The following is a 27460-nucleotide window of genomic DNA, read 5'->3' as shown; positions in this document are numbered from 1 at the left end:
TATATATATTGTTCTAGAACCAACTTAACAAAAAATAAATTATGCTTGAGATATTAACAATAAATCTCGGGGGGGGGGGGGGGGGGGGGGGGGGAGGAGATGGACATGGCAACACTCAAACGTATGTTTCCACAGCAGATTTCAAACTGCTTTGTGACAAAACAGGCAAGAAAAACACTTTTATCTAAAAATACTCTGAGCTCCCAACTGCAGCTCTCTGAGGGTGTCCCTCTGTAGGCACGTGTGAAGTTGACCTTGGGCTGCCAAATCACAAACTAACCTCCACAGTGTGTGAAACCGAATCAGTCCCTTAAAAATGTCACCCTGTAGTTTTTACATATTTTTATTTGTCAGCAATGGAAAGAAAAAAGGAAAATAAGAGTATACACAAATTATATACATGGGTATTGGACTAGAAACAATTCCAACACAAGTTACAGAAGCCTCAAAATCAATTTTAAAACATCACCAAGTAATCTCATGAAAAATTAGCTTCCCACTCCTCCATTACAGGTTCAGTTGATTCACATGATGCCACCTCAGAGGCAAGGCAGCACGAGACCTCCTTCCCTCTTGGACGCCAGGCGCAAGCAACACAGGCCAGCTCACCAGGAAGAGTTCTGTCCCATAACCGATGCCGGGAACAAACTGACTTCATTTCCACCCACGTCAGAACCTCACATCATAAAACCCAATGCAAGTTTAGCACACTGTTAACAGTTCATCAGAGGTGGCAAGCGCGGAACAGCTAGCAGGCCCCTGGCATCGGGACAGTCCTTGCTGAACAGCTGAGAGCACTGATAGTGCACCGCCTGGAAACATGCCCTGCCACTGCCTGACAGGATCTACAGGGGGTATGAATTTCAAAGGACTGTCGATCTGGCACCTCTCGACAGTATTCAATTCAAAGGAAAAATTTTAATAAAGCAATTAATACTAGTTTGACAATGTCAGAATTATTGCAAACACATCAATCCTACTGATATGACACAAAAAAAAAAATCTCTAGCTTTAAGAAGCAAACAAGTTCTCTATGCCAATTTCTGAGATCTTTTAAGGCAACATAATACTGCAATTAAAGCACGTGAACTTTAAATTTTCTTATTTATTTTTAATTAGAAAGCCACTTCAGTTACACAAATCTTCATTGTTTCAAATTAATGTCAACAGCTCAAGTCCTGATCCTGAGAACAGATTCATTTAAGTGGGATTACTCTCATACACGGTTTACTTGTGCAAGTATTTGCAAGATTCAGCTCTGAAGTCGCTACACAATTTATAACTATGTTCCTCATTCGTGAATAAACTCACATTTGAACTCAGTAATACATCGTTCTGTCATGTGCCATCATGTTCTCTTAAAAGTTCTGCAAAAACACGTTTATATATATTAATTCACAGGCAGGTGAGTATGTCAGGAAGAAGAGATGAAGAGCTATTAGAAACCACAGCATCTATATGGCAACTGAGGAAACATGCAAGGAAACTGAACACCGCACAATCGGACATGGTTATCCTCAAGAGATAAATACTAACAATAAACATTTAGGCTGTTTTCTACAAAATTATTTCTATCAATCAAGACCACTTTGCACTTTGCAGCACCTAACACAAGGATCTAGAAGTGCTTATTAAAGGGGAGGGGAAATGTCTTCCCCCCAGCATGACCTGGTCAATGGGGTCAAGATTTCACCCTAAATACTAAGTTTGGGTGGAGGTGAACAGGAGATTGCACTACACTGAAAGATCACTCTTGCTCACTTTATGGAGAAAGTGAACAGCTGTTTCAAAGCAAATTCTACATGCCACCGAGGACAAAGAAAAGCATGTTATCCAGTTGGAGCAGCAAGTGTAGCTTACATAGCCAAAAAGTAGCTTGAGTTTTCCAAGAACACTACAATTAATATCCATATTCTTTAAGCACGTGTCAAGGGACCTGCTTTAAACACTGCCCAAGAGGTAGCACAAACTGCAGCAGGACAAAGACTTTCTCAGTACTATCCTAGGTCATCAGTCAAGTGCAGAGGCCAAGACTGTGCATTTGAGTTGTAAAAGAAGCATTTCAGTATCTTCTGAATATTTCTCATCAAGTGCTGACTCCGAAAGACCCCTTGTTAGCCTCAGAACAAAGCCTAGAAAAGCAGGGAGCACAAATATGTATATCATTTGGAGAGACTTCAGCATCTATTAATATTAAACTACGCAGGGGATTAATAGATTACGTTCAAGACACATACACCAGAAAAACGCATACTGGACAAAAAAGTTAAACTGTTTGTTACACTATGACATATAGAAGTTGTTTGTAAATTCTCAGGAAGAATTGAGGAGCAAACATCTCTTGCTCAGTTTGTTTCTGTTAATCACTAAATACAACAGATACGAAGCATTTTCACTGAAAACATTTTTTTCTATTTATGTGTCCTGTAACTCAAGACAAGCAGGTTGCAATAACATTAGCAGGCCATCCATCTGAAATCCATAAAAAAGAAATATACTTTTATATCATCAGAAAGTTTGGAATTAACAGCCCCAAGATATTAAAACAAACAGTTATATAACAGGCTCCAATCAAAGGCAGAAGTAACTGAAAAAAGATCAGTATCTGTAGTTAAACTAGCCATATTAAAAACCCATCCACCCTCATTTTTCAGGCATACCCATTGAAAACCTCTCTTCTAATCGAAGGTCTGCTGCTGCTGTTTCTTAAGACAGTTTTCAGACCAATACCCCTACGTAGAAACATGGCACAAGGACAGTGAGTGAAGAACAATTTATGGCGTACCTGGGATCTCCACTAAAGCACAGGCTGCCTAGACAAGGTTGGAGAGGAGAAAAGTTGCTTCTCGCTCATATTCACCGTAACGCCCACGAACAGGCCTTGGGAAATGGAAAGAAAATGCATTCCTTGTGCTCTACCTTCCTGCTTTGAGCTGCTCGTACATGCTCAGGGTTCCTCCAAATAGGTGCCATTTCAGGGGACTTCAGGTTTCAAGTACTAGAGCACTTCAGTCCTGAAAGCCAGGCAGTTGTTTTTGTGAATAAAGAAGTGAAATGACTAATGTACCATAACATCCTCCATGGTATCTTCAGCTTTCATTCACTGGCTTCCATGGTTTACATCCACTTCATGAAAACAAGTTCAGTATGCCTGCATCCCTTCTTTTCTTTCTGCTCCCTCTCCATGTATAATGGGACAGCCAAAAAGAAGCACCAGGTCAGGATTTACTACTTCAAAATACGATTTCTAACAAAAGCTGAAACTCAGCTTCTTACACAAACTCTCTTATTCCTTGGAATGTTTTACGTAATGTTCTGGGAAAAACTGACCACACGCAACTGGGAAAATATTAGTTTCATCACAAACTTCTATTTTTAAGCAAGCCCTCCTCTGCGATTACTAGAAAACCTACACAACTTGAAATGAATTTTAAAAACAGTAAGAAGTTACAGGTGAGGGCAGAAGTGAAGTGACTAAATTTTAGTAGATGTGAATTCCAACTGGTGTTTCAGTCAACCTATTACTCTGCTATTCAAGCGGTACAGCTATGCTGCTGGGGTGAGATCAATTTGCCTTCTCCGCAGCAGTGCCTGCAGTCATGGGAAGTTATTGCTCTGGAGGCCACACGCATTACGCCCTCACCATGCCACGTAAAGATCCCCTAGCCAGGGTCAAACGAGTTCGGGAACTGAAGAGGACGGCCTCATCAGCACGCTCCCTCTTCCTACCCGCTGGCAGAGGGGGCTCAGAAGGGCACCGCTTACCAGCTAACAAGTCGGACAGCCTTCAGCAGCTGTCCCGGTACCTCCACCTCTGAACAGCACGGCAGCGCTGCGCAGAGACATGTATGAGAGCGCGTTAAAACAACCTGGCGCTCCAACGTGACTTATCTGTACAGTGTAGTGAAGCCCACAGAACCTCAAGCCCTGCAAACGCATGAACTACTCGCATACAAATTCTTGAACTGACTGCGACAGGTAAGAGTAAAGGTTTGCAAGGTAAGGACTCCGACTCTTCAGAAATGGGGCTATGTGAAGTTTATTGCTCAAAGCACTTTGTAATCCTTCGATGAAATGTGCTGTGTAAGTGCAAAGTACTATCGTTAAGTCAAACTAAGATTTTTTTAAAAATATCTAGGAATTTCTCATTATTTCCCTGTTTGCCTAATAGATCAGTTCTTTATAAAAATAAATATTGGGAGGGCAAAAGGGACGGTTCCCCCACAATTTTAGTAAACAAGTTTCATTTTTCCATGCTAAAATCTGCAATTTCTTTCAAAAAAATATCAAAACACCTAAGAGAAACTGAGGGTGCATCAGAGTTACTTACAACTCATCTAATTTATTCCCACGGCTAGGATATCACCAGAACTTCTAAATTTCACAATTTTTTCTGAAAGACCATAATATCAGAAACAGTATTCGGCAAAGACTTGGTGAAGAACAGTTTCCTAATAGTCAGCAATAACCCTTACAATAAATTTAAGGGGAAAATACTTGGGTTTTTTCTCTTTGATTTTTTTTTTTCCCTTAAATCAGGTACCGGCTATGTTTTGTCCCTCCCATTTCTACAATATTTCCAGTTTCATGTATTTAGACCAATGACACTTTCCAAAAGCTGGTGTACAACATCTTTATATACACTACAAATTCAGATTACCAGACTATAGTCAGACATTGAATATATAAATAACTTTGCAAACTATTTACAGATTTGAAACTAATCAGGTTCCAAGCAACCAATGCTCTTAAGGCAAATTCATTTGTATGACTGGCTGTCTGGCCTTTCAGCATTTCTCTCTGCTCCCCAACCTCCCCAACGTGATAGGCAATAAACATGAAATTGAATTACCACCCTGCCCCTGTATTGACAGAATTTCTTGTATGGAGAGATGATCTAACTACTTATGATCTTTCCTCAAAACAAGGAAAAATGTATAGAAATGCATTTCTGTGTTTGGGTGTCAAGAAAATCATTAAGGTGCATACCAAGAAGTGGAAGTCCCAATGTCTTATAACAACATAATTTTTGTATGCACTTGACAAATGGATTTCGGAATTTGGGGAAAGCATCAGTTTAAAGCTGCACAACCCTTTTTAGAACTATGCATTTATAAGCTCATTAGATATAAGATCTGAAGAGCTCAAAGGGATTTTCTGTAACAGGTGACACTGTGCAATATAAAACGCAGCAAAGAGTGGATTTTCAAAGCGTATGTTTAACTACATTAGAATTTTTCTCTTATACCATATTGCTGTGCAAGACACTATTCACCATTTAAAGGGATTCTGCACATCTTGCCAATCCTTATATTGGAATAAAAATTGGCCATTTCAAATAGTATCTTTTTGTTACAACATTGTATTCTTAAGTGCAATCACAGTGCAATCCCTTTTGTCAATGCATGACTGAAGCAACCAAGCATATTCTGGTGAAGTAGACAGGATTCACATACCAAACGTGCTTAGTGCCTTCCTTTAAGTCCCAATCATCACTTTGTTCTTAGTATTTTTCAATGCCCTGATTAGGTCTTGGTTTGGAAGTAATTAGCTATTGTGGTTTGAAGGATTTTGGAACAAAGCAGAGACTTTATACTGAATGCAGAGGTCATCTCCAACAGAGACAAAAGGTGGCAAATTATCGATTAGCTTTATATTTAGAAGCATCCCTTGGTTCACTGCTAGGATTGCTCCAGTCATCTGCTTCAGGTGTGGTCTTGTAGTGTCGCCATGCTGACTTATTAAAAACGGGAAGTCTTTCAAATGATTCACTTGAAAGGGCCTATGGAAAAACAAAAGCAATGGTAAGATATCATTAGAGATACCAAGAGCAAGACGATACTCTGAGGAGTTCTACAGTTACAACTTCTGTATCAAACAAGTGTCTCAATTATCCAAGTGTTACGTGTCACAACACTATTTTGAAAATAGTTTCGCTGTGACTAATCACTGTAGTCATAGTCAAAGTACTAGTCACAGTAAAAGTTAAAAGAAAATAGTAACACTTTCAAATATTTCCCTTCTTTCCAGGGAGCGGTGTCTACAAAGACAGCAAGGAAGGAAGTTTTGGTCAAAAACATTTTAGGGAGATTTGTCATTGACACGGGGCAGCCAGATACTTTACTTAAACATTTCACTTCTCCAGCAAGCTCGGACTCTGTCAGCACACTGATCTGTGAGGACTGATCAGCCCATTAGCATGCCTTTTTCCTCTGAGAAAGACCATACCTTTTTCCTCCACACATACATGCACCGGATTAAACCCATCAGAAACTAAAGTTAGCACAGGACTCCACAACTCACTTGCCACATACAGCAAGGCACAGCGGCAATGCTAAGTCAACGACCTACGCATGAGCTATACACTATATTCTTTTAAATTCCCTGATGAAATTCAAGCAGTTAGTTTCAACATTAAGCCCCTGCGTAGCCTGGGATCTCCCAAAATATGACAACAGGATCAATACAGTCTATTGCACAAAGGTCAAGAACTGCACAGAAAAAAAATCTGTACTAGTCAGGAGTTAGTCAATAGTCTTCTCAGTTTTACTGCGGTCAAAACTTTTAGAATCAAAAAGTATTAACCAAAATTGTCTCTCATCACACAGTTCTTTGAAAATTCAGCACTTATGATGGATTAACAAAATACAAAGATACAACACGGGACTGAAAAAAAAACCAAACAAAACCAAAGCAAACTAACTAGTATTAGTGCCGGGTTAATATTTATAACCTTGTTTTTTAGGATTCTGTGTAACTGATTTAGATAAAATATAACGAAGACAGCAATTACAAATTTGAAAACAAGTTGAAGAGTGAAAAGAGAGAAAGTTCACTTATTCAGCCTGCTATAAAGAAACTGCACTGCATTACTAGCTTACAAAAGGGTCAAATTCATACCTTCAAATAAATTACAGCATCTGAACCAACGCCTTCCATTGAGTAGAGTTTAAGGTCACCTTGAAAGTACCTAGCGTACAGACGAGAAATTGGCAAGCCATAGCCAAACCCAGCCTACAAAAACAAGAAAACAAAAGAAAAAACATAATGGAAAGTTAAAAAAAAATGCAACAGATCACTGCATTCATTTATAAAACAGAAGATACCCAAATATTAGATTTGCATCAAATTACTTTTAAAGCTTTCCTTTATTACTCAGCCTACACTATAAGCTGGTATTCAGCCTTTTGAGCAAGCTCCTTTTTTCCTAGGCATGATTTTTTAGTTTAAGTACGGAAAAGGGAAAAATATCAGAGTCCTTTGTTAGGACTACCTTGTCCATTTTGCATTTTCTCAAAGAGGCAGGTAGGTGTAACATACAGTACATGCTGCCTCCAATCATCAAAGCAAACCGATACTCTCTACTGCTTCCTCACTATGATTACCAATGCTGTAACATTCCATTCTTTCTTTCGTAAAAATCAGATTTTTGACAGCATGTTTTTTCTCCCCCAAGCCTGGGATTATTATTCTCAAACGTCTCCACACTTAGGAGACTACCCAAGGAAGCCAGAGGCCACTCTGTTTACTTCATCTAGGTCACACTATTAAGTGATTGCTGATGCCATACTGCAATAGAGATTGGAAGACTACTGCAGAGGACTACATACAAAGCAATACAAGGCAAATAATCCTCGCTGTTGTTTACCCATCTAACAAAAGATCAGGATTCCACAGCACTGAATGATCTACTGAGGACTGAGACCCTGTACAGACCACACAATTTTCAAAGCACAGTAGACTTGACAGGTACAAATTTTAGATTTTAAATTTACAACACTAATATTTATAACCATAGCTGCAACAAGGTCAACACTTGGCACCTTTTCCAACCCACTCTTGTCAGAAAAAGTTATAAAAACCCCAAGCCTCTCTCACTGCAGCCAGGGAGTAAGATTTCGGTCTACACATCTACTCTTTCAGATGACTGGGTATGTGCTGAGAATCACAGTGGCTGATTATTCACCCGAACCCCCCCTGAATTTTTCAGGACTATCCAGAGCAATAAGGGAAGGATTCCAGACACACAAGCATTTGAAAAGAAGGATATACAAGGCAATGGAGTAATACAACTTTTCTGTAAGGGTGGATTACAAGAAGAATTAGACACCTATAGTTTTGTCATGGTTTAACCCCAGCTGGCAACTAAGCACCACACAGCCGCTCACTCACTTCCCCCCAAAGGGATGGTGGGGAGAGTCAGAAGAGTAAAAGTGAGAAAACTCATGGATTGAGATAAAGGCAGTTTAATAAGTAAAGCAAAAGCCGTGCATGCAAGCAAAGCAAAACAAGGAATTCATTCACCACTTCCCATCGGCAGGCAGGTGTTCAGCCATCTCCCGGAAAGCAGGGCTCCATCACATGTAATGGGTACTTGGGAAGACAAACGCCATCACTCCGAACATCCCCCACTTCCCCCAGCTTGATATGCAGAGCATGATGTCATGTGGTCTGGAATATCCCTTTGGTCAGTTGGGGTCAGCTGTCCCAGCTGTGTCCCCTCCGAACTTCTTGTGCACCCCCAGCCTACTCGCTGGTGGGGTGGTGTGAGAGGCAGAGAAGACCTTGACTCTGTGTAAGCACTGCTCAGCAGTAATGAAAAGATCCCTGTGTTATCAACAGTTTCCAGCACAAATCCAAAACCTAGCCCCATACCAGCTACTATGAAGAAAATTAACTCTACCCCAGCCAAAACCAGCACAAGTGTTCAGAAAACCAATACACTTATTCCACTATAATATTTCTACAAAGGCAACCTGACAGATGACTGAGAATCACACTCTGAATCTTAAAAACAAAGCCCCAAAATGATACAAAAAAAGAGAAGGCTAAGAAAGAGGACTTGTAAGCATTATACACAGCTAATATGTGGTATCATTTTACAGGAAATCCCTTGAGGGGTGAACATTAAAGAACTTCGTACTACAGTACCCATCACAAATTCTCTTGCTCTCATCTACTATCTCTACAGTATCTTTTGACCTCTTCGCCTTGTTTTTACAGAAGTCAAAATTTAGTGATCTTAAACTGGTTAGAGTTGCTCACTCAGTTGTTCTGAGCAAAATGAGAAACAGAAATGCCAAAGATGCCCTTTTCTACTCACACTGCTTCTCATAGTTATTAGTGTCCATTTCCATAGTTAAAACAGTTGCTTAGCTGCCCTTTTTCAAACAACAGTATGCTTTAAAAACATAATTCTCAAAGACTCCCACTAGAGACACATGCATCACTTTCAAACATCTGGTCTTGAAATGAGATGCATTTCTTTCTTAACCTCTAAAAAATGGAAGTTATTTGACTGTCTTAGAAAGAACTAAAAAGATTCCAAAAACTGACTTGCATTTTTTCTGGAGACCAGACAATACATACATTACAGAAACTAAAAAGCACAGCAACCAAAAGGCAAATTGTAGATAGTATATACCCCCAGGAACAGCTCAAGTAAATGACAGTATCAAGCAATCCTGAAAACACATATAGTTTCCTCTCTCCAGAATTACACCTCCTTGAAACCCATGCCCAAGTTCTGTTTGCCTCCTGCTCCTTCCAGGAAAATCTTTTTACACTCTGTGCTAGCCCAAATAATTATTTCATACTGCCCTCTTCCAAAAATTTCCTGTCAGTCTCTTCTCTACATTGTCTTCAGGGTATTTTCCAAAACAGATAACTTGTAAGAAATATGAAGACAATAGATCCCAGATGAGTACCTTGTTAAGGCAAGACCTTGCAAAATGTCTATTTTGCAACAGACAATTAACAGGAAGTGATTACTACATAGGTCTGTGCTTGACACAGATGACAGAATATAGTCAATGATGGCACATCTGCCTTGAGAAGGGAAAGCTTTTTAGAGTCAATTTCTCATTAAATATTACAGTATGCATTATACAAATAGGAAATCATTATATTTCTGTGTTACTAGTGTCTACAGGTTTAATTAAACCTAATTTAAGCCACGTTTCTCCCACTATAAACAAATGCTGCCAGAGGGAGAATCATTAAATTCTCTAAGAAAACCTAATTATCATTAAACATTACCATGTGTTTCTAACATTTCCACTATGCGTATAGCAGTATAGATGAACACAAGACCTGCTAGAATCTGAATGCTGCCATGGTAACAAGGTTTCTCAGCAGTTTTTAAACAACATTTGCAATGACACTGAGAAAGAATTTTCACCATTCAACAAAAAGACCCTCTCTTCCACTCCCCAAGTCCATGAATATTTCATAAACTAGACAGGGGATCACACAACAAGGGGAGGGATTGTTAGAACAGAAAAATATGTCTATTTACATTGCACTGCAATTTAGTTTAGAATATTATCTAAGTCAAGAATGACACAAGCACAGACCTACCTACCTTCTGGAGCACCAAAATTCTTAAGTGGTTTGGTCTTTGGCACTAAGCAATACAGAAACTCTCCTTCTGTATGGACTTCGAAGAGGATTTATGCGTAACATTTCTGCCGAAGGATTTTTATTTCTAGACTGACATACAAAGTATAGTATAATTGGTTTTATAACTAGATCTGGGCCATAATACATGATGCGTCAAGCTTCACTGCCAAGTCCTTTTTCCTCTTAGTGGAAAGATATGCCACAGACTCCCAGTTCTTGACTTTTTTCTTTCTGCACACACATATAAATAACAGAGCTTAACAACTCTTCTCAACATTCAGTAATGTACAGGCATCAGTCAGACTCACAGGGCAAAAGCTGCCAGGTTCACAAGAGAGGGGGATACTTTGCAGGTCTGACTACAGTGACGTATAGTCTGAAGAGAAAAACAAGGCCTGAAAATGGGGTACAATAGAAGAATACTAAGTATAAATGCCACAGAATCAAAGTAAGCGGTCTTGAAGATGAAGAAATTAAACACAGGAATGCATTGCTAAAGATCCACGGGGGGGGGGGGGGGGGGGGGGGGGGGGGGGGGGGGAAATAATAGTGTCAATCCTAAAATGAACACATTTTACAATCAGAGCGCCACAAAGGAAGAGATATTTTAATAGTGAATACGACTGGTAATCAAGGTATAAGTTTATAGTGAGAAGAAGTTTCAGGAAATCCTTGTAGGCTGACACAGTAAATTGTTCCGTCTCAGCAAAGGCAGATTGTGAATCAAGAAAGATTCTACCATTCTTGAAATAAAGAAAAAAGTTTATCTTTGAATTAAGGCCTGTTCCTTATCACTCATCTAATTCAAGAAGATTTTCTATGAAAAAGTAAAAGTTTGAAACATATTACTAAGATGCGTTGTAGAGGTAGGAGCTGTGAAGGATTAATATCAAGTCAATGCAGATACAGAACTGGGTTTCACACCTACCGCGCTGGCATCAAACACTGGTGAAAACAATGCAATATACTTATGTGCCACAATGTTATGAACTGTGGGCTAAGACAGTACCATAAAGACTTTCTGCTAAAAATCTAAAAGGGAATTTATTATCTCTGAACCACTCTGAACTGGTTTCACCCTCAGTTCACTGTTAATTGTTTTGTATCAGAAATAGTCACATACTCTCTGTGCCACATTTTATTAGCTGCCTGAAGGCACTTCAAGCACAGAAGTATCAGCAGGAAAAAAAAAAACCAAAACAAAACACAACACTTAAGAACATGCTAGATGAGTGTTCCTAAATAAGGAAAGCAAATTTCTCAAAGAATCAACTTTTTCTTGACATGCTTGCAGATAAAGGATTGCATCAGAAGCAACAGAGAACAAAGATGAGAAGAGGCAAGAATACAGTATCAGTATTAATCCACTTATTGAAAGCCAGTCATATGGAACAGTAACTATATCATTTTTTTCACAATGAGCCAATATGTAATTCAATAAAATAATTTAGAAATAATAATTTAATTTTAATAATAATTTAGAAAATCATGCTTACTAAAAGAATCTACACGTTCAACACTGAAATAATTCCCTGCTTAGAAGAAACTATGGGGAATTTTGTTTGTTTGAAATCTGACCCTGATACATCTCAGAAGGGAATATCACATGAGATATTTCCAACTGAACAGAAATATACCAAAAGTGTTCATATCACATGCAGGTTTTGGAATTTATTTTTTTAAATGTGTTTTTACAGTCCATAACTTATATAAAAATAATTTTCAAAGTTCAATATAAGCTTGTGCATTACCAGGAGGTGTTTCTCAAGTGCTGTAATTCTGAGCGTGGCTTACCTTTTCAATACATTATTATAGGAAACTTAGATAAACAGTAATTTACACGCCAAAGAGGAGCTCATTAGGTTATCCACCTTCTCAGTAATATAGCACTAAAAATCCTGTCCATTAACCTGTGAAAATATTGTGCTTATCCAGACATGCTTGTTTCCAAGAATATAATGTCAAGACAAAGAAAGGCAATTTTCTATTCCAAAGACTAACTGATGATAACAGAACCCATTTTCTCCTGATACGTTTTACCTGCACAGAATTGCTAATGATAAACAGTTTCTTCAACGGAAAACCTGATCCAGAAGATTGCAGTGAAGGGAAATGTACAACCAGAGTAGTGCAAAGGGACATTTAAATACATATTGCAATTGCTTACCAAAGGCACAGCTCGCGAGGGCTCCAAACTAGGCCTGGGTGCTGTTGAGTACATGTAGTTAAACAATCTGTCTATTTTTCTTAATGGTACACCTCCACCTTGATCACTTATCTAAGGAATGAAAAGTTAAGAGTTTTAAACATTATGTTCTGAAAAAAGCCTGCAAAACTCAAGCAGCATTATCTAAATGACTTTAGAAATATTAAAGGAGCAGCTAAGGACTTTGGATTTGTCCAGTTTGGAAAAAAGGAGGCTGAGGGGTGACGCCTATGTGCTCTACAGCTTCCTGAGGAGGGGAAATGGAGAGGGAGGTGCTGGTCTCTTCTCCCTGGGATCCAGTGATAGGACGTGAGGGAATGGTTCAAAGCTGTGCCAGGGGAGGTTCAGACTGGACATGAGGAAGCATTCCTTTACCGAGAGGGTGGTCAAACACTGGAACAGGCTTCCTAGAGAGGTGGTCGGTGCCCCAAGCCTGTGAGAGTTCAAGAGGCATTTGGACAAAGCCCTTAATAACACGCTTTAACTTTTGGTCAGCCCTGAAGTGGTCAGGCAGTTGGACTAGATGATCCTTGTAGGTCACTTCCAACTGAAAATATTCTATTCTAATGAATATGAAGCAAGTGTCAGAAATGATACAGTCATTAACTTGCCTTTTCAAATCACAAGTCATACTATTCTAAACCTACAAGGTTTGGAAGCTGCATATTATTTTTAGGCATTTACCTTAATAGATAGATCTTCTTTCCCCAAAGTGACTAAGGTTTTGATCGATGGATAGCGTTCTCTCTTACCTTCATGCAATTCCACTGTAGCTCTCATTGAATTCTGAAGATAAAAGAAAAAAGTGTCTTTGATTCTAACTTTACCATATATGCTTTTTGTGACAACTTAGAACTTGCATTTATTTTGTTGAATCTAGATACTTTGTCCTACATTTGTATACAAGACAGAAAAGGCCGTATTTAAAACAAATTCAAGAAGTGCTTGCAAGTCAATGAATTGTCCAGTTAAACTTTTACATCAGAACTCCATTATACATACTTTTATCTATTTGACATAGAGTCAGAGAACATAAAGCAAGAAAACTTTTTTTTCGGTATGAAATCAAGTAATTATATATAAGGGATGGCAACATCCTTCACCTCCAACTTGCAGAACACCAATAGTGATGTTTACCACAGAGAACAAGCTTTGATTTTCTCAGCCTGGGTCACATAATTGTTAAGCTACCATCTATCAATCTGACTTTATCATATCTATTAACAGAGTTTCCACTGCCAGTCCATCACAGATTACCACTACTTACAGCTACAACTTACTGGTTTCATACTGTTTCATGACTTGTACCAAAACATACCTACAAGTAGTGTACAAATTCTCACCTGTTCTGCCCTAGAACTAATGTTACAAATGGCAAAATAGGGGAAGATCTAAATGAACGTACTTGAAAAATGTCAGAAATCAAGCCCCAAATACCATTATTTAGGAAAAGTTTCTCTCTGACCAAATGCATTTTTTTCCCCTGAATTTCTGGTGTTCAATTGCACCACCTAGAGACCACCTATCTTATTCAAAAGCATCCAATAGCTCTCACATGTTCCATTTTCACTGTTGTTCCAATTATTCAGAAAACACAAATAAAAACAAAACAAAGCATGTCATTTACACTATTCAAAGACATATGGGCTGTTTTCACAATAAAGACACTGAGCCTAACCAGTCCTCAAATATGCAATAACGAAGCAAGTTTATGAAAACTGCAAGGTAATGAATAAATCATCATTGCAAAAACAGACTGAGTGTTTTAAGTTAATCAGCTGCAAAAGCACAAAAGGAGAAGTGGGAAAACACAGAAATTTTTTTTAAGTACACAAGGGCATAAGAAAGGGCTGTAAGCCTAGCTTTTAACAGTTTCAAACCCTCTTCACTTGTTTAAGAATAAGTTTAAGAAAGGAAAACTGAAATAACATTTAAGAACTGTAACTGAAAAGAATCTCAATTTCAACAGTAATGTAAGTTCACAAGACCCTTCCAAATATTAACAAGTGCAACCTACCTTGAATAATTCAAATAACATATGAAACAAATGAGAAGGTACATAGACTACTTGAATAGGCTTGTTTGGAGCTTTAGCTAAAAAAAAAAAAAAAAATAAAAAAGTCAAATTATTTTTTTTTCGAAACAGTATTTTGTAGCATTTCTATTTACAGGAATAACATGAAACTGTAGGCAAAGACAAGTATGTAAGCATGTGCTAATTTTCCAAGTGCAAGATTAGCTCCATGAAGTAAAACCATAAATTTCAGTTACTGCTATCACCTGAAATAACACATTCTAATGATGATTTTCAAAGACATCTACGTCAGCAGACTTTGTTTAGATATGAAAATTTACTAAGCAGTGCTTGTTTTCGTACTGACGTTAACTACAAGAACTTTCCCACTTAAGTGGGAAACTTTCTTTTAAGCATAATATTTGCTGCACAAAAAGATTCTTAATTAAAAAAATGCACTGTTTAAATATTCTAAAAACAACTACATCTTTTCCCTTAATTAAAACATATAAAATCTAAAGTATTCATAAAAATTTTCAAAATATATTTCAAACAATATCACAGTTTTCTTATTCTAAATCATAACCAAATTGTTTGTCCACTGTTGTCCTGTTGTTAGTGTTTTAGCAGCGGTGTATGGCTTGGCACAGCTCTGAATGCTAGAGTGCTAATTGATTTGGCAGGAAATAATACAGCTGCATTTAATACATTCCAGGACAGTTTTGGTGCTGAAGATGCAGTCATCCCTGAACATTCAAATATCTACTGGCATTAAACTATAGAGTCACAGCTTGTCAGACTCAGCAGCAGTTCACATTGAAGAAAAGTCTCTAAATGTCTGCTTCATAAATTGCAGGAAGATACAAACATGCACACAGAACGTGACTGAAGTCAACTTCATCCTTTTTGGCACTGAGGGCTGATAATAATACCAGTTATTACTTTAAGAGACCCAGCAGTGAAAACTCCGAGGAAAAGGAGAAGACCAAAACAATGCTCTGCAAAATCAGTTGCAAGGCAACTTTCTGTTTTATTGTGTTAATTTTGTCAGAGTCTATACTCCAATTCTCTTATGCGTCACCAAAACCAAGGCAGACTGATTCGTACTTGTTTGAGGCATAGAGTACACGTAGAAAACATGTTATTGTTGCTCTTGTGAGGTAATTTGCAAAGTCGCTTTCCTCATGTTGATAATAAGCTAGTTTAAAGGAAACAAGTGATTCTTTCCTCGCTTCTTTTTTTATGAGATCCAGCAACTTGTTTTCTCTAACGTTGGATCTTTTTCCTTAGGCCTTCAAATGAGCTTTGCACTGATTCCTCTGCCGCAGCACTCAGTACTTTTAGCTCTAAAATCACTCAGTTTTGGAGGGGGGAAAGTAGGGTCCTTTGGTTTTGGGAGATGGGGCTGGTAGTAATGCCTCAGTGTTGACAATATCACTTTGTGTAGAGAAGTATTTCTACAATATTAAGTAGTACTTTGACGAACGTATGTTCCCATACATCACTCTCTCCATTTTGAGCGTTACCTATTTCTGAGACTTTAGCAATTCTTCTGCTGAAGTTTGGAAACGTCTTAGTCTTATGTTTGGACAGCTGTCCAAAATTTGTGACAGGATCACTCAAGACAATTTCTTTTTTTAACTTTAAAAGAAAAAAAAATCTACCGTTTGTCAATAGAAATGATGAACAAAAATCAGTCAATACACTGACAAGGACTGTCTCACCAGTTTCATAGCATCCAATTTTCATCTTTGCAATCAACTTGAAACAGATTTTCATGTGAGAAGTTTGTGATAGGACTTAAAGCATAGACTATGTAAAAAAATTTCTAATTTTGTCATCTTACTCAGAAGAGCTCACCACTGGTGCAGAGACTGACAGTGGAATTTATAAGCATACTTCAAAATGAAACAAATTTTAGCTCTATTAAAAGATTAGTTAGAAGGCAGGCATATTTCCTTCCCAGTTATGAGGATTCTTGACCACTTTATCTTCCTTAAAGTGATAGCAAATTCAGCAGATAGCACTCTGCATTCAGCATCAAGAAGTAAACATGTCATGATGATAAACTGTAATTCAGGTGCCTATGTAGACACATCAGAAGAAGAAGAGTAACTCTGCATACAGGACTGCAGAGTTCAAGTTATAACTTACAATTACTTAACAAAACTAGAAATCACAGATAGTAGAAATGCTTTTTCTTACACACATCACTTAAATTAATTTCACAATTACCATTGAATTCTTCAACTTCCAGATCAGGTGCCACCAGATAGTACTGTTCACATAACATCTTAGCTGTTTCATAAGCATCTACAAAACAACAGAACACTGATTTATCAAAATCATCTAGAGACAACTAGCAAAGTTCACCCTGTATGTGAAAGACTACAAGCAGAACACTCATTTTAGTAACTAGTTTACAAGTGTGAAACTGGTATCCATTCTAATCCCTTTTTCTCTGCATGCTTATAGCCCATTTGTCAGGAAAGGGCAAATTCTATTTAAAGCTCTACAAACAAAAGTAGATTACTAGAGACAAGCTAGTTTTCATCTTTGTTCAGGGCTTGAAAACCAGAAGGGTATAATCTTAGGCTGACCATAATATCTACTTATTTGTCATGTCCCAATCCCAATTTAATGCTTGTTCTTTCCATCTCAAATAAGACGATGACATTGCAACCATAAATTCAGTTTTTCCAAACACAATACTGTTTACAATACTTGATTTTCAAGGTCTTTTGGGGGGAAAGCTGGATCTTTAAGATCTTAAGAATCCTTAAGATTCTTCATTCTTTCCTATTGAACCAAAAAAAAAAAAAAGCCTCCCCATAATCCAAATCAGGCTTTATGTACTGTCAAAATACAGCAAGAAAGTTTAAGTCATGTTCTGTTCGAAAGATTTCTTAGTGGTTCAAAATATTAATGGATACTTCATTTGCAAAAATATTTTAGAAACAAGCAGCAAGTGTCAGCTTAAAGAGAAATCACAAAGATGTTCTAACTACATTGCTTAAGCTACCTTAACAAAAGTGGCTTCCTTGTAATAAGTGTGGGCTAAGAGCAAGCACAGAAACAGATGGGCAGTTCTGCAGATAGAGAGAAATTTGCTAAGATACCATAACAATTACATTTGACCTCGCCCTACATGTACCTTCTTCCTCTTGTCCAAAGTGACACTACAAAAGAAAAGAGTCGCTGCCAAGACTCAGAGCTACGTGACAAGCACAAAGAAAGTAAAATCACTAGTCCCCAGAAAGGGCTGGTTACCTATAATTGTTCTCCTTCAAGATGTCTACAGAAATAATCTATAATGTGCCCTGTTATCTGAAAAAAATTTCTATCAGTTGTTCTGACATCTGCAAGGCTGGACATATCACACAAGGCTGACACAAATGCTACTTGAGGGCTAGTAAAACGGAGCTAATCAACACTGGAAATGTTCTTGACCAGGTCCCGGGAATGTCTCTCAAAATCAGCTATCCAGTAGGAATCTTTTGTGTCAAGATGGTCAGCTCCAAAGACCTTCTAAAAGGGTCCTGTCATTAACACAATAAAATGTGTCCTAGTAAAAAGATCAAAATCCCATTTAATATCCAAGCTGCACAGAGAACCTCAGTCTGGGATGCGCACAATTTAGGAAAAAAAGATGCAGGAATACCTACACTTACACGATATTCTAAGATCATCTCAGAACTTCAGATGGCCTTGAGAGTAATCCTGTACTTTAGAAAAAAGGGGCGTAAGAAGCACAGCCACAATCTTGACTCAGTCATCAAAAGCTGAAGATAGCAATGTAGCTAGTATGACCATACGGCCATCTACATGGAGAAAGGAATACGTTAGCATATTTCAAAATTTCCACATCATAGAAGTGAAAATTAGATACGGATCCAGGAGGCAGGAGCTGGATTCTTATTGCGGAGAACTTCAAGGCCTCTAAAAAGCAAATCATAACTGTGTGGTAATAAACCAAAAGCCCTCAATACACAGATGTGGAGCAGACAGAGCCGCTATGCAAACCTTGAGAGACCAAAGAGGCGCTGAATAAATCCATTTAGCCTCCCTAAATTCAGTGTAGAACTTTCATCCGTTTTCAAGAAGTAGCCACCTTACCACCCTTGAGATGAACAGGAAGGCACTATCACTTCATGATCCAGTAAAATATCCAGCCCCGAGCAAAACTGTGTCAAACAGAGTCTGAGTGCAGTCTTAGATTTTACCTTCCTCTAAAAGCCAACCCTCTGGCAGAGTCCTAAGACTGTAAAAGAGACTGCAAAGTTCAAAGCATGCTTCATGTTGTGGCTGGAGCTAAGTCGCAACAAGAGTGAAGGATCTATCAGTACCTCTAAAATCCCAGCTCCAGGAACAAGCCTGGATTTGCTGTTACCTCAAAAATCTTATTGTAGGACAGTCAGTGAGATACAGAGACCCAACTCAGGCAGTTACAGACACAACGCTTTGTGGAGCTGCTTGAAGTAAGAAGTGGCTGTGTAAATCATTTCTTCAATGTTTGAAGGGCATACCGAGCTTGTAGCTGCCACATACAGTGCCAAAATCAACATCTTAACTCTGACAAATTGCTCAGAATGCTGCCTTGTGAACCACAACATTTTGGACCTAGCACAGTATACAGAATGTAAATTAACCCCTCCACCAATTCTACAAGGAAATGGCCTCAATCACCTTGACTCTACACAGGCTCTGTCTTTAAGGACATTTCGTTTCTTTGAAAGACAACACTGGATACTGTTTACGATGCCCTCATTTTGTTAGTGATTATTTCTTCAGATGTGGAAGATCTATTTTAGCTACTGGCTGGAAAACTGGACTGAGCACCTTCTGACACTATGCACTCCTCTGTCCAAGGCAGCAACTATGAATTTGATGATCAAAATAGACTCAAACATTGCTAATATCTAAATAAACAACATGACTGTACCACATACGATGCTGAGGTCAAAGTGGAGTAAGATCAATCAAAAGAAAAGAAAAGAAAGCTGCTGAAAAAAGGCTGCCTTAGAGCCAAAAAGAGCTAGAAGCCAAGAAGCCTTCATAACAGTAAAAAGCATCTACATTACAAAGCAAGCTATCATGCAGGTCAAAGTCTGATGTAAGAAAGGTTTCCCTCTTACTTCACCAAAGGCTGAGAGAAAGTGGAGAAACAAATTCTTCCTCTCTTGCAGCTGCACAAACAGCAGTGAACAATAGAGGGTGGAATTCACTCCTACAGCAAGACTTGTATTTGTAAATAGATACAGCCAGACTATGAACCTTCAACAAACAAGTTCTTGAAGCAGACAGCATTGCCTCATGCCTACTTACTAACATTATGAAAGCATATCAACATTCACAACATTAAGCAAACAGTATTTATTAAGCAAACAGGATTTCTAATGTGACAGTCCCAGATCATTCAGGTACAAATATCACATGCATGTCTTCTGTGTAAGAGAGAACAGGCTGTGATATGATCAGATGCACATAGTAATGGGGAGTTTCACTGGAATATCTGTACACCTGAGAACATTTCACTGAAAGGCCTAACTGAACAAATTGGAAAATTTCACTTACTCTCAATTTTCTTTAGTACCAGCATCAGATAAAAAAGCAGTACATGAGAACCTGCTTCTAAGTATTTTAGGGAAGAAAACATCTAAAGTTTAACAAAACACTTAGGTACTTAATCTGATATTTAAAAGGACAGATTAAAGTTATTAAAAAATTCAATTGTTCTCTTAGTTCTGTTAACATACCGAAAGTTTCTCCATTGTTAATAATGAAGACATTAGAAAGTCTCAATAAGCCCATGGCTTTATTGTGAGCAATTGAAGAACTTCCATTTCTTCTTTTTTTATTTTATTAAATGAATTTAAATCACCTTCAGCCTCTTGTATCTCAATAACATCTTTATGCATATTCTAAGTTGTGGGGGTTTTTTAATCAACAAAAATATTAACTTCATCTTACCTTTAACCACCTCTGCCACATTACAATTAGGATCAATACTTCCAATATGTTTGGGATGAGCAGGATTAATATCTCCTCCAAAAAGAAGTGCTAAAAGGAAAAAGAAATGGCAGTAAATTGTCTATTACACTTGAGGCAGCCTGGAAAGTTTAAATCTGATGGTATCTGAAACTTACTGGATAGTGCATCATTTTGTAAAAAGATACTCTAGCAAATTGCTAGAATCCTTGTTTAGGAAGACTACTTGCCTCCCTCCTCCTCTTCCCCCCCCCCCCCCTTTTTTTTTTTCCCCTTTTTGATTTCTTTATAGCTAAGACTAGTTAAAACAGAAATAGTGGTGTGGGAGGGTTACGGTGAAAACCTACATTTCAAAGTGGACTATCAAAAATCAGATAAAACTAAAATGTAAAATGCTTCATTCATACCATTATGTCAGAACAGAAGCACTCACAACAATGAAAACGTTATAGTAAAAAGGACTGAGGAACTGTAAGACAGCATTAAAAGCCTTTTACGCTCACCTAAGCTGCAATTTCACAGCTGGCACAGAGGTCTCACTCACTCAACTTTCTCCCTGACTCTCAGCAGTACGCTCCCCACTCCCTCCTTTGCACAAGGGTCTGGCACTCACCAGATCCTTCACCGAGAGGATCACTTCTACTCTCAAAGAAGTAGAAAGGTTTTACACTTTTTTGCAGAAGTGATTTTCTGCTATTTTAGCAAGTTAGTCAGCTCTGATATGAAACAGATGCAGTATGAGGTGAGCAAAAGACAAGATCTGAAAGCTTTCCAATTGTCTTTTTCATCAGTGCTTCAAGATTAATATTTGCCATCATGGATGGATCACTAACATTGCTTAGCATACAGAAATTGCACAAGGTTAACTAAGCTTTAAGCATCGATAAGTGGTTTGAATTTTCAACCAGTTAATTAAGAGTGTCCATAGGAAAATCCATTTCAGTTCAATGAAATAAGTTTAATGTTTTAGAACTAGTGCAAATTATGCTAGCACTCAGCCCAAGAACTCTATTAGGACAATGTTTTTACTTATTGCTAGAACTCTTCTATGAGAGTCTTTTAACTTAACTTGGGTTTACATCTGTCATTGTCTGCCCAGGTACAACTAAAGAATAAGCTGCACGTTTATCTCATTTTGTATGCTTTGCCACATTAAAGTTATTTGTACATACATGGCAAGACATTTGTTAGTCACATAACAGGTTACTGGAAAGACACACAACTTGTAGTAAAATACCTTACACTACAGTACTCTAGCATCCGCATTATCTGTAGTGTACTACAATTTCTAAGAGCTCATAAAAGCAGAATACTGGGCAGAGAATGAAGCTCTAGAGCTAAAAGGCACAAGATACACTAAAAGAGATCACAAGACTGTCCTTAACTTTATACAGATCACTTTTTGCATGGTTGCACATACTGGTTAGTAGGAGCTGTGCAAGTAACCCCTTTCACTCTGCAATACGAATATAAAAAAGTAAGTTTGTTAGTAACAACAAATGAAACAGAACCTAATGACAAAGGATGACTAATTCTAGCATTTATTCATAAACAGGGAATAGGAAGTAGAGGGAGACAAGGGATATAATTTAAAACTTAAGTTAGAAATACTCAACATCTTTAGAGGGCAAGGAAGTCTAGACAACTTGCTGAAAAAGCAACAATACAAATACATATAGTGCATAACCTATTTAAAATTTATGGCATCCTTGCATTTTATTATGAAATAAATGTCAGCTCTACAAACTATGTTGAGAGATTTGTAAGCAGAAAAATACAGCTACTCTACTGCTATCTAAAAATACTTCATGTATCACTATGCAAGCTGTCTCTGCCAACAAGATTAAAAAGTGACAGCCACACTGACAAAGTTTGACAATTCTAAAAGAAAGCATACTGGTGTTTTGGATTAACTTCTGATAACTGCAAAGTATCAAATTAACCAGTTGCCAGTACATCTTTTACCATAATTAGCACAGAATATTAAGAATTAGTCATGAGTATGAAAAAAAAAAACAAAACAAAGCTATGGCTTCAGGTTTACAAGCAATAAATAATGAGTTGTCAAAGATAAAAAAAACAATTACTTACTGTGTTGGTTAATTAGCATACGGAAAGAGATGCGGTTGGTGTAGAATCTATCTAGAAAATACTGGATGTTACTGCTAACAAATGGATCAAAGCCATATTTTTCCTTGTATTCAATCACCCCTTGCGCCATGGTTGGAACCACATCATTGTGTCTGTTCCTGACTTTAATTAAAACATCTAAAAAGCTAGAGGAAACAAAATTAGAAGCAGATTGTTAAAAGTAAAATTAAATCTTAATCTCTCACTTCTGTTTTCAACTCCCCACAGCATAACCATTTTATCTGTTTACTGTCCCTCCCAGTCAACAAAAAATTATCAGAGGGAGAAGATAAAAACATAGCAGTACCTAAACAAACCTATTTAAAGATAAATATTTAGTCAATCTGTCACTCAAGATGTGTAAAATATTTATGGCCTCAAATTAAGTTATTCCTCCCCAAAACATTCCTTTAAATTAAATCTCTCTTCACCATTAACGCAGAACAAAAGATTTCCTTCTATTGCAATCATATGCACCATGGTAACTCATTCTCTGCAACCAACAGTAGCTGGGAAATTGGAAAGGAAACTCAGGAAAAACAATATGACTGCCCTTCATAATTTCCTGAGAAGTTTTACACTTCATCCCTTCTTCCCAACACCTCAACCCATGTAGTGTAACTTTTGAATATATTTCCTTTACCTGGCATCTATTCTGGTAAGTTTGAATATCAGGATAGGTAATTATTATCATCAGCATGACTTCTGTTCGGTTTCGTTTTACACCACTGGATGGCAGAGCACATACAACGCTGCTCTGACGGGCTCTTCTCTGCCGTAGCTCGGTAAGTTTTACGATATCACTCCCATTGCTTTTAAAAAGCACCTGCTAACAAGCACTTACTTTGAAACAGTTTGGAGGATTTTTGTTTCTCTGGCCAAAGCAGCTCAACACCTATGATCTCCAAAGTGCTCATCCTTTCCTTTCCCCATGTCCGAACTCATACATACTTGAAATATTAATTATTAATAGCTTTCTAAAGTCTAGACATGGAAAATCAGTACTACTCAACCCTGCTACATTCTCTAATATTAAATGAATATTAACACCACAATGATTACATGATCTTGTTTAAAACAAAGCACAGTGAAATGCAGCTTTCAAAAGAAAGCACAGCTGGGAGACTCGTTCAGCTATGCCTATATCTGCAATTCTACAGATCCTTTTTAAAAAAACATCAACAGCAAAACATTCTCAGTAGATTTATAATGAACACTGGAAAGAAATGTATTAATTATTTTTATCAAAAGTAGAATATATACCAGCTAAGGAAGGAATCATAGAATACTTTGGGTTGGAAGGGACCTTTAAAGATCATCTAGTCCAATCCCCCTGCAATGAGTAGGGGAAAGAACATTAAGACCACCAAAAGTAAAAAAGACTACCAGTTAGTCACCACATTTAAAGCAGATGCTTCCTTCCTTTTCATAACCACTTAGCCAAGACAATCATTTGATAGTACACCATACCATTCTTAACAAGTGATATACTTTTAAAATTATTTCTCCCACTCTACACTGCCAGCTCCAAAGGAATGTGAGATTCATTTTTAATAGTTTTTTCATCATCCTCAGTCTAACCACCAGTTTTTGCCTGTGTGTTAACAAAGAGTTCAGTAGTCTTTCAACACTATTTTGTTGCACGGAAAAGGGGAAGTTTTAAATGCCTAATTCCCCAAGCTAAATACTATCACAGTACAGAATGACTATTCTCTTACTTACCGATCTTGCTGACTGGACAGCTTAAAATATTTTAATGCTTAAAAGGTTTGTAGACTCTTTTTATGTTTATTAAGTCTTGATTCTGTGTGATCTGTAACCACTGAGATCTGATGTTAGTTTTCGAGACAAGACTAGTGCCTGGCTGTACTCATGCTGCTTCTCTGTTTCAGAGCAACAAGACACTAGCTAAAAACAGAGCTGAGAAGCAACACTTACAATCACATCTGAAAGACAACTGACAACACTCTCTACTAACTGCTATTTGCTGACAGCTTTGATATTTGTTTTTAAATACCTCCACTATCCACAATATAGACATGATGCCTACATGCTCCAGGAGGGCAAACTGTTTGCTGACAAAGTGCTTAAATGCACAGAGCATGCCAAAGGGCAAACAAAGGGCTAGGAGGTTTATCAGCTACAGACCAGCAAATCATAGCTGAAGCTTAGTGTGCAAATACACACAATAAAGGAGTTCTTCATTCTTGCAGTGATATGACAAATCTCCCGTTCCATCTTCAAAGATAACTGAATTCACTCAAGTGTTTCCATCAAGCAGATGCTTTTAAAGGACCAAACACATGAAGTATATAGGCACATTTCAAAGCAGCAAAGCAGAAATCAAAACACATTTCCTTAATCTTACCACTCATTCCTTACCACCCCCCCACCCCTGAAAGACACAAAGCTTTTACTGTACTCAAACTGTGGGAGACCATATCAAGGAATTTTTAAAATGCTCATGGTATTAGCTGGGGGGGGGGGGGATACTCCAGAATAGCTCTGAAAATATTTAGCAATGGCTGTTTTTTCAAAATTCAGTGTATCATATTTTCAAAACCACAATGAATAAATAATGCAGTTGGTTTGACAGATGAGAAATTATTAATATGAAGCTATTTTAGTTAAGTGAGCTTCAACGGCTTCTGTATTAACAAAAGAATATTTAAGGTGTTACCATTGCCGTTAAATAAATTAAGCCTACAGACTTCTGCAAAGACCATTAATGAATGTCACAACACAAGTTATTATTTAACTCCCTAATGACTGTATTATTCTGTTTTGATCTATCATCACAGTGCAAGAAAAGAAGTCATAAGAAAGTCAATACAGAGACAAAGGGAATTTTTGCTGTGTCTCTTTTATGGATAGTATTATCTGAAAGATTAAAGACAAAGTGAGGAGTAGACTGAAAAAAAAAATCCTTTTAAATGGAACAGACATGCAATGGGGTTTTTTTTGATTGGCTGCTCTTTTTTAAAGAAGTGCTAGCTGGTAGCTGAGAATCACCAGAAAGACAGGTACAAGTTCACACTGAAAGATTTCTCTACTAGAAAGTGTAGCTACTTTCAAAGTGCAAAACTAACTGAAGTAGCATTTCACATTACTTGAAAGTAATCAAATTGCACCTTCTTAATCAAGTCTACTCCAACATTTACTTATTTCAAATTGCTAACAGAATCACTATTTTAATCGTAGTGCTGCAGAAAGGAAAGTTACTTGTTCACTAAGTTTCTTGTGTGCGTATCTCTAGACATACTGGCAGCTTACTACTTCAGTTGCTCTCAGTTCCCGGACGCTCCCACACACGCACCCTCCCACAAGAGGGCCACCAAGAAAAATCAGCAAAGAAACTCACAGCTATAGGGGGTGGAGTAAGTGTTCTTTGAAAGTACATGTGAACAGCACATTTTACAAACCCTTCAATTTTTGAAAAACAACTTCTGCCTCTACGTGTTTATCCGGATGCATATTGACACCACAGGAAATTTCCAACACTTCTGCCAGCTTACACCCTCTATCAAGCATGGACACCTTATCTTAACACTTCTGCAACCACACTGTTTGACAGAACTGTGGGAAGACTTCCACCTGACTGCTCTGCAGCTTGAGGAAAGATATTTGTGTTATCAAAAATGCAAAAGTAACCTGACCTTTTGGTGTATGCCCCTACTACTGACAGTGACAGTAATGTGGCGATGTAGTAAATCTTCATGAGGTCTGCTAACCAACAGAATGCAATAAAGAAACTGAAGCACCTCTGAACCTCTTCATCACAGAAATGCTGAGACAAAAAACCCATTTAAAGGATTTTGTCCAACGTTCATAAAAAGGTAACACTCATGAACATACATCTGTCCTCAAATTCATACACCAAGAGCAGAGGTAAGTTGGGCCACTCTGAAAAACATAATCTTTAGTTTAGTCTCTGCACTTCCTCCTAACAGTTCACCCTCTCTATTGCATTGGCACTGCTGTCTTTGTAGGCCACAGTTTAGGGACTACAGGGCTGAAAGTGGGCTAGTTTTCCACTACATCAATTTCCCAATTCACACTGCATGGCTTCATAGACAGCTGCGCCAGTACGTGGATCACATCTATAATCCTGCAACACTGATACATAAAATGGTTTCCTCAGAAAGAGCCCAAATTCTGAGAATACCAGAGCAGGCTCCCCAGACAAGCAGAGATATAACAGAAATAGTCAGGGGGCAGTTTTATGTGCAACTGATCAAGTCATTTCACCATTTTAGAAAGCATTAATTGAAGAACTACTGCCAACAGTGATATAGCACATCTGTGGATATCGAACCTCTTCAAAAGATCATTTAGACCCCCTTCTCTCCTGTGCTACTGTTACCTTGATTAGCCATAACAGAAACTGAAGTCCGCCTCAGCTGACAAAAAGACCACCAAGGCACTCATTCAATTTCCAAAAATCAACTGCTCTATAAGTCTTCATGTTTTTTGAGTGCTTGAGGTGGACACCACATTCAGCTCCAAACAAAAGCTGCTGGGGTGGTACTGGGGCAGAAGTATTTCCATCCAGGCAAGTCTCACATTTTGTGATAGTAATTAAGCTAAAGGAAGGAGAGATGGGTGCCATCATGAAATGTGTAAGTCATCTGATACCACACAGGGCACTACCAAGGATGGGCACTACAATGACCAAAGGATGCAAGACTGCGTCTTCTGTAACATGAAGTATATAATATGTA

At 37.9% G+C, this 27460-nt stretch overlaps 1 protein-coding gene across 3 annotated transcripts in view; it reads right to left on the bottom strand.

Annotated features, from left to right (window-relative positions):
* Positions 1-327: 327 nt before the first annotated feature.
* Positions 328-27460, bottom strand: part of PDK3 (pyruvate dehydrogenase kinase 3) — a 63743-nt gene continuing 36610 nt past the window's right edge. For 2 of the 3 annotated variants that reach the window (XM_050905560.1, XM_050905578.1), the window contains 8 exons: positions 22701-22885; positions 20592-20681; positions 16857-16934; positions 14625-14701; positions 13292-13393; positions 12569-12679; positions 6901-7014; positions 328-5782 (listed from right to left, as the gene is read on the bottom strand). In XM_050905560.1, coding sequence (XP_050761517.1) covers positions 5639-5782; positions 6901-7014; positions 12569-12679; positions 13292-13393; positions 14625-14701; positions 16857-16934; positions 20592-20681; positions 22701-22885 — 901 coding nt within the window. In that variant the 3' untranslated portion in view covers positions 328-5638. Of the gene's footprint in view, positions 5783-6900; positions 7015-12568; positions 12680-13291; positions 13394-14624; positions 14702-16850; positions 16935-20591; positions 20682-22700; positions 22886-27460 lie in introns of all 3 variants that reach the window. The other variant, XM_050905569.1, reaches the window with a different exon arrangement.

Source organism: Gymnogyps californianus, chromosome 1 (genome assembly GCF_018139145.2).
Source record: "Gymnogyps californianus isolate 813 chromosome 1, ASM1813914v2, whole genome shotgun sequence".
NCBI classification, from domain to species: Eukaryota; Metazoa; Chordata; class Aves; order Accipitriformes; family Cathartidae; genus Gymnogyps; species Gymnogyps californianus.
Note: the sequence above shows the minus strand (reverse complement) of the source record. Positions and strands in the feature narration are given on the sequence as shown.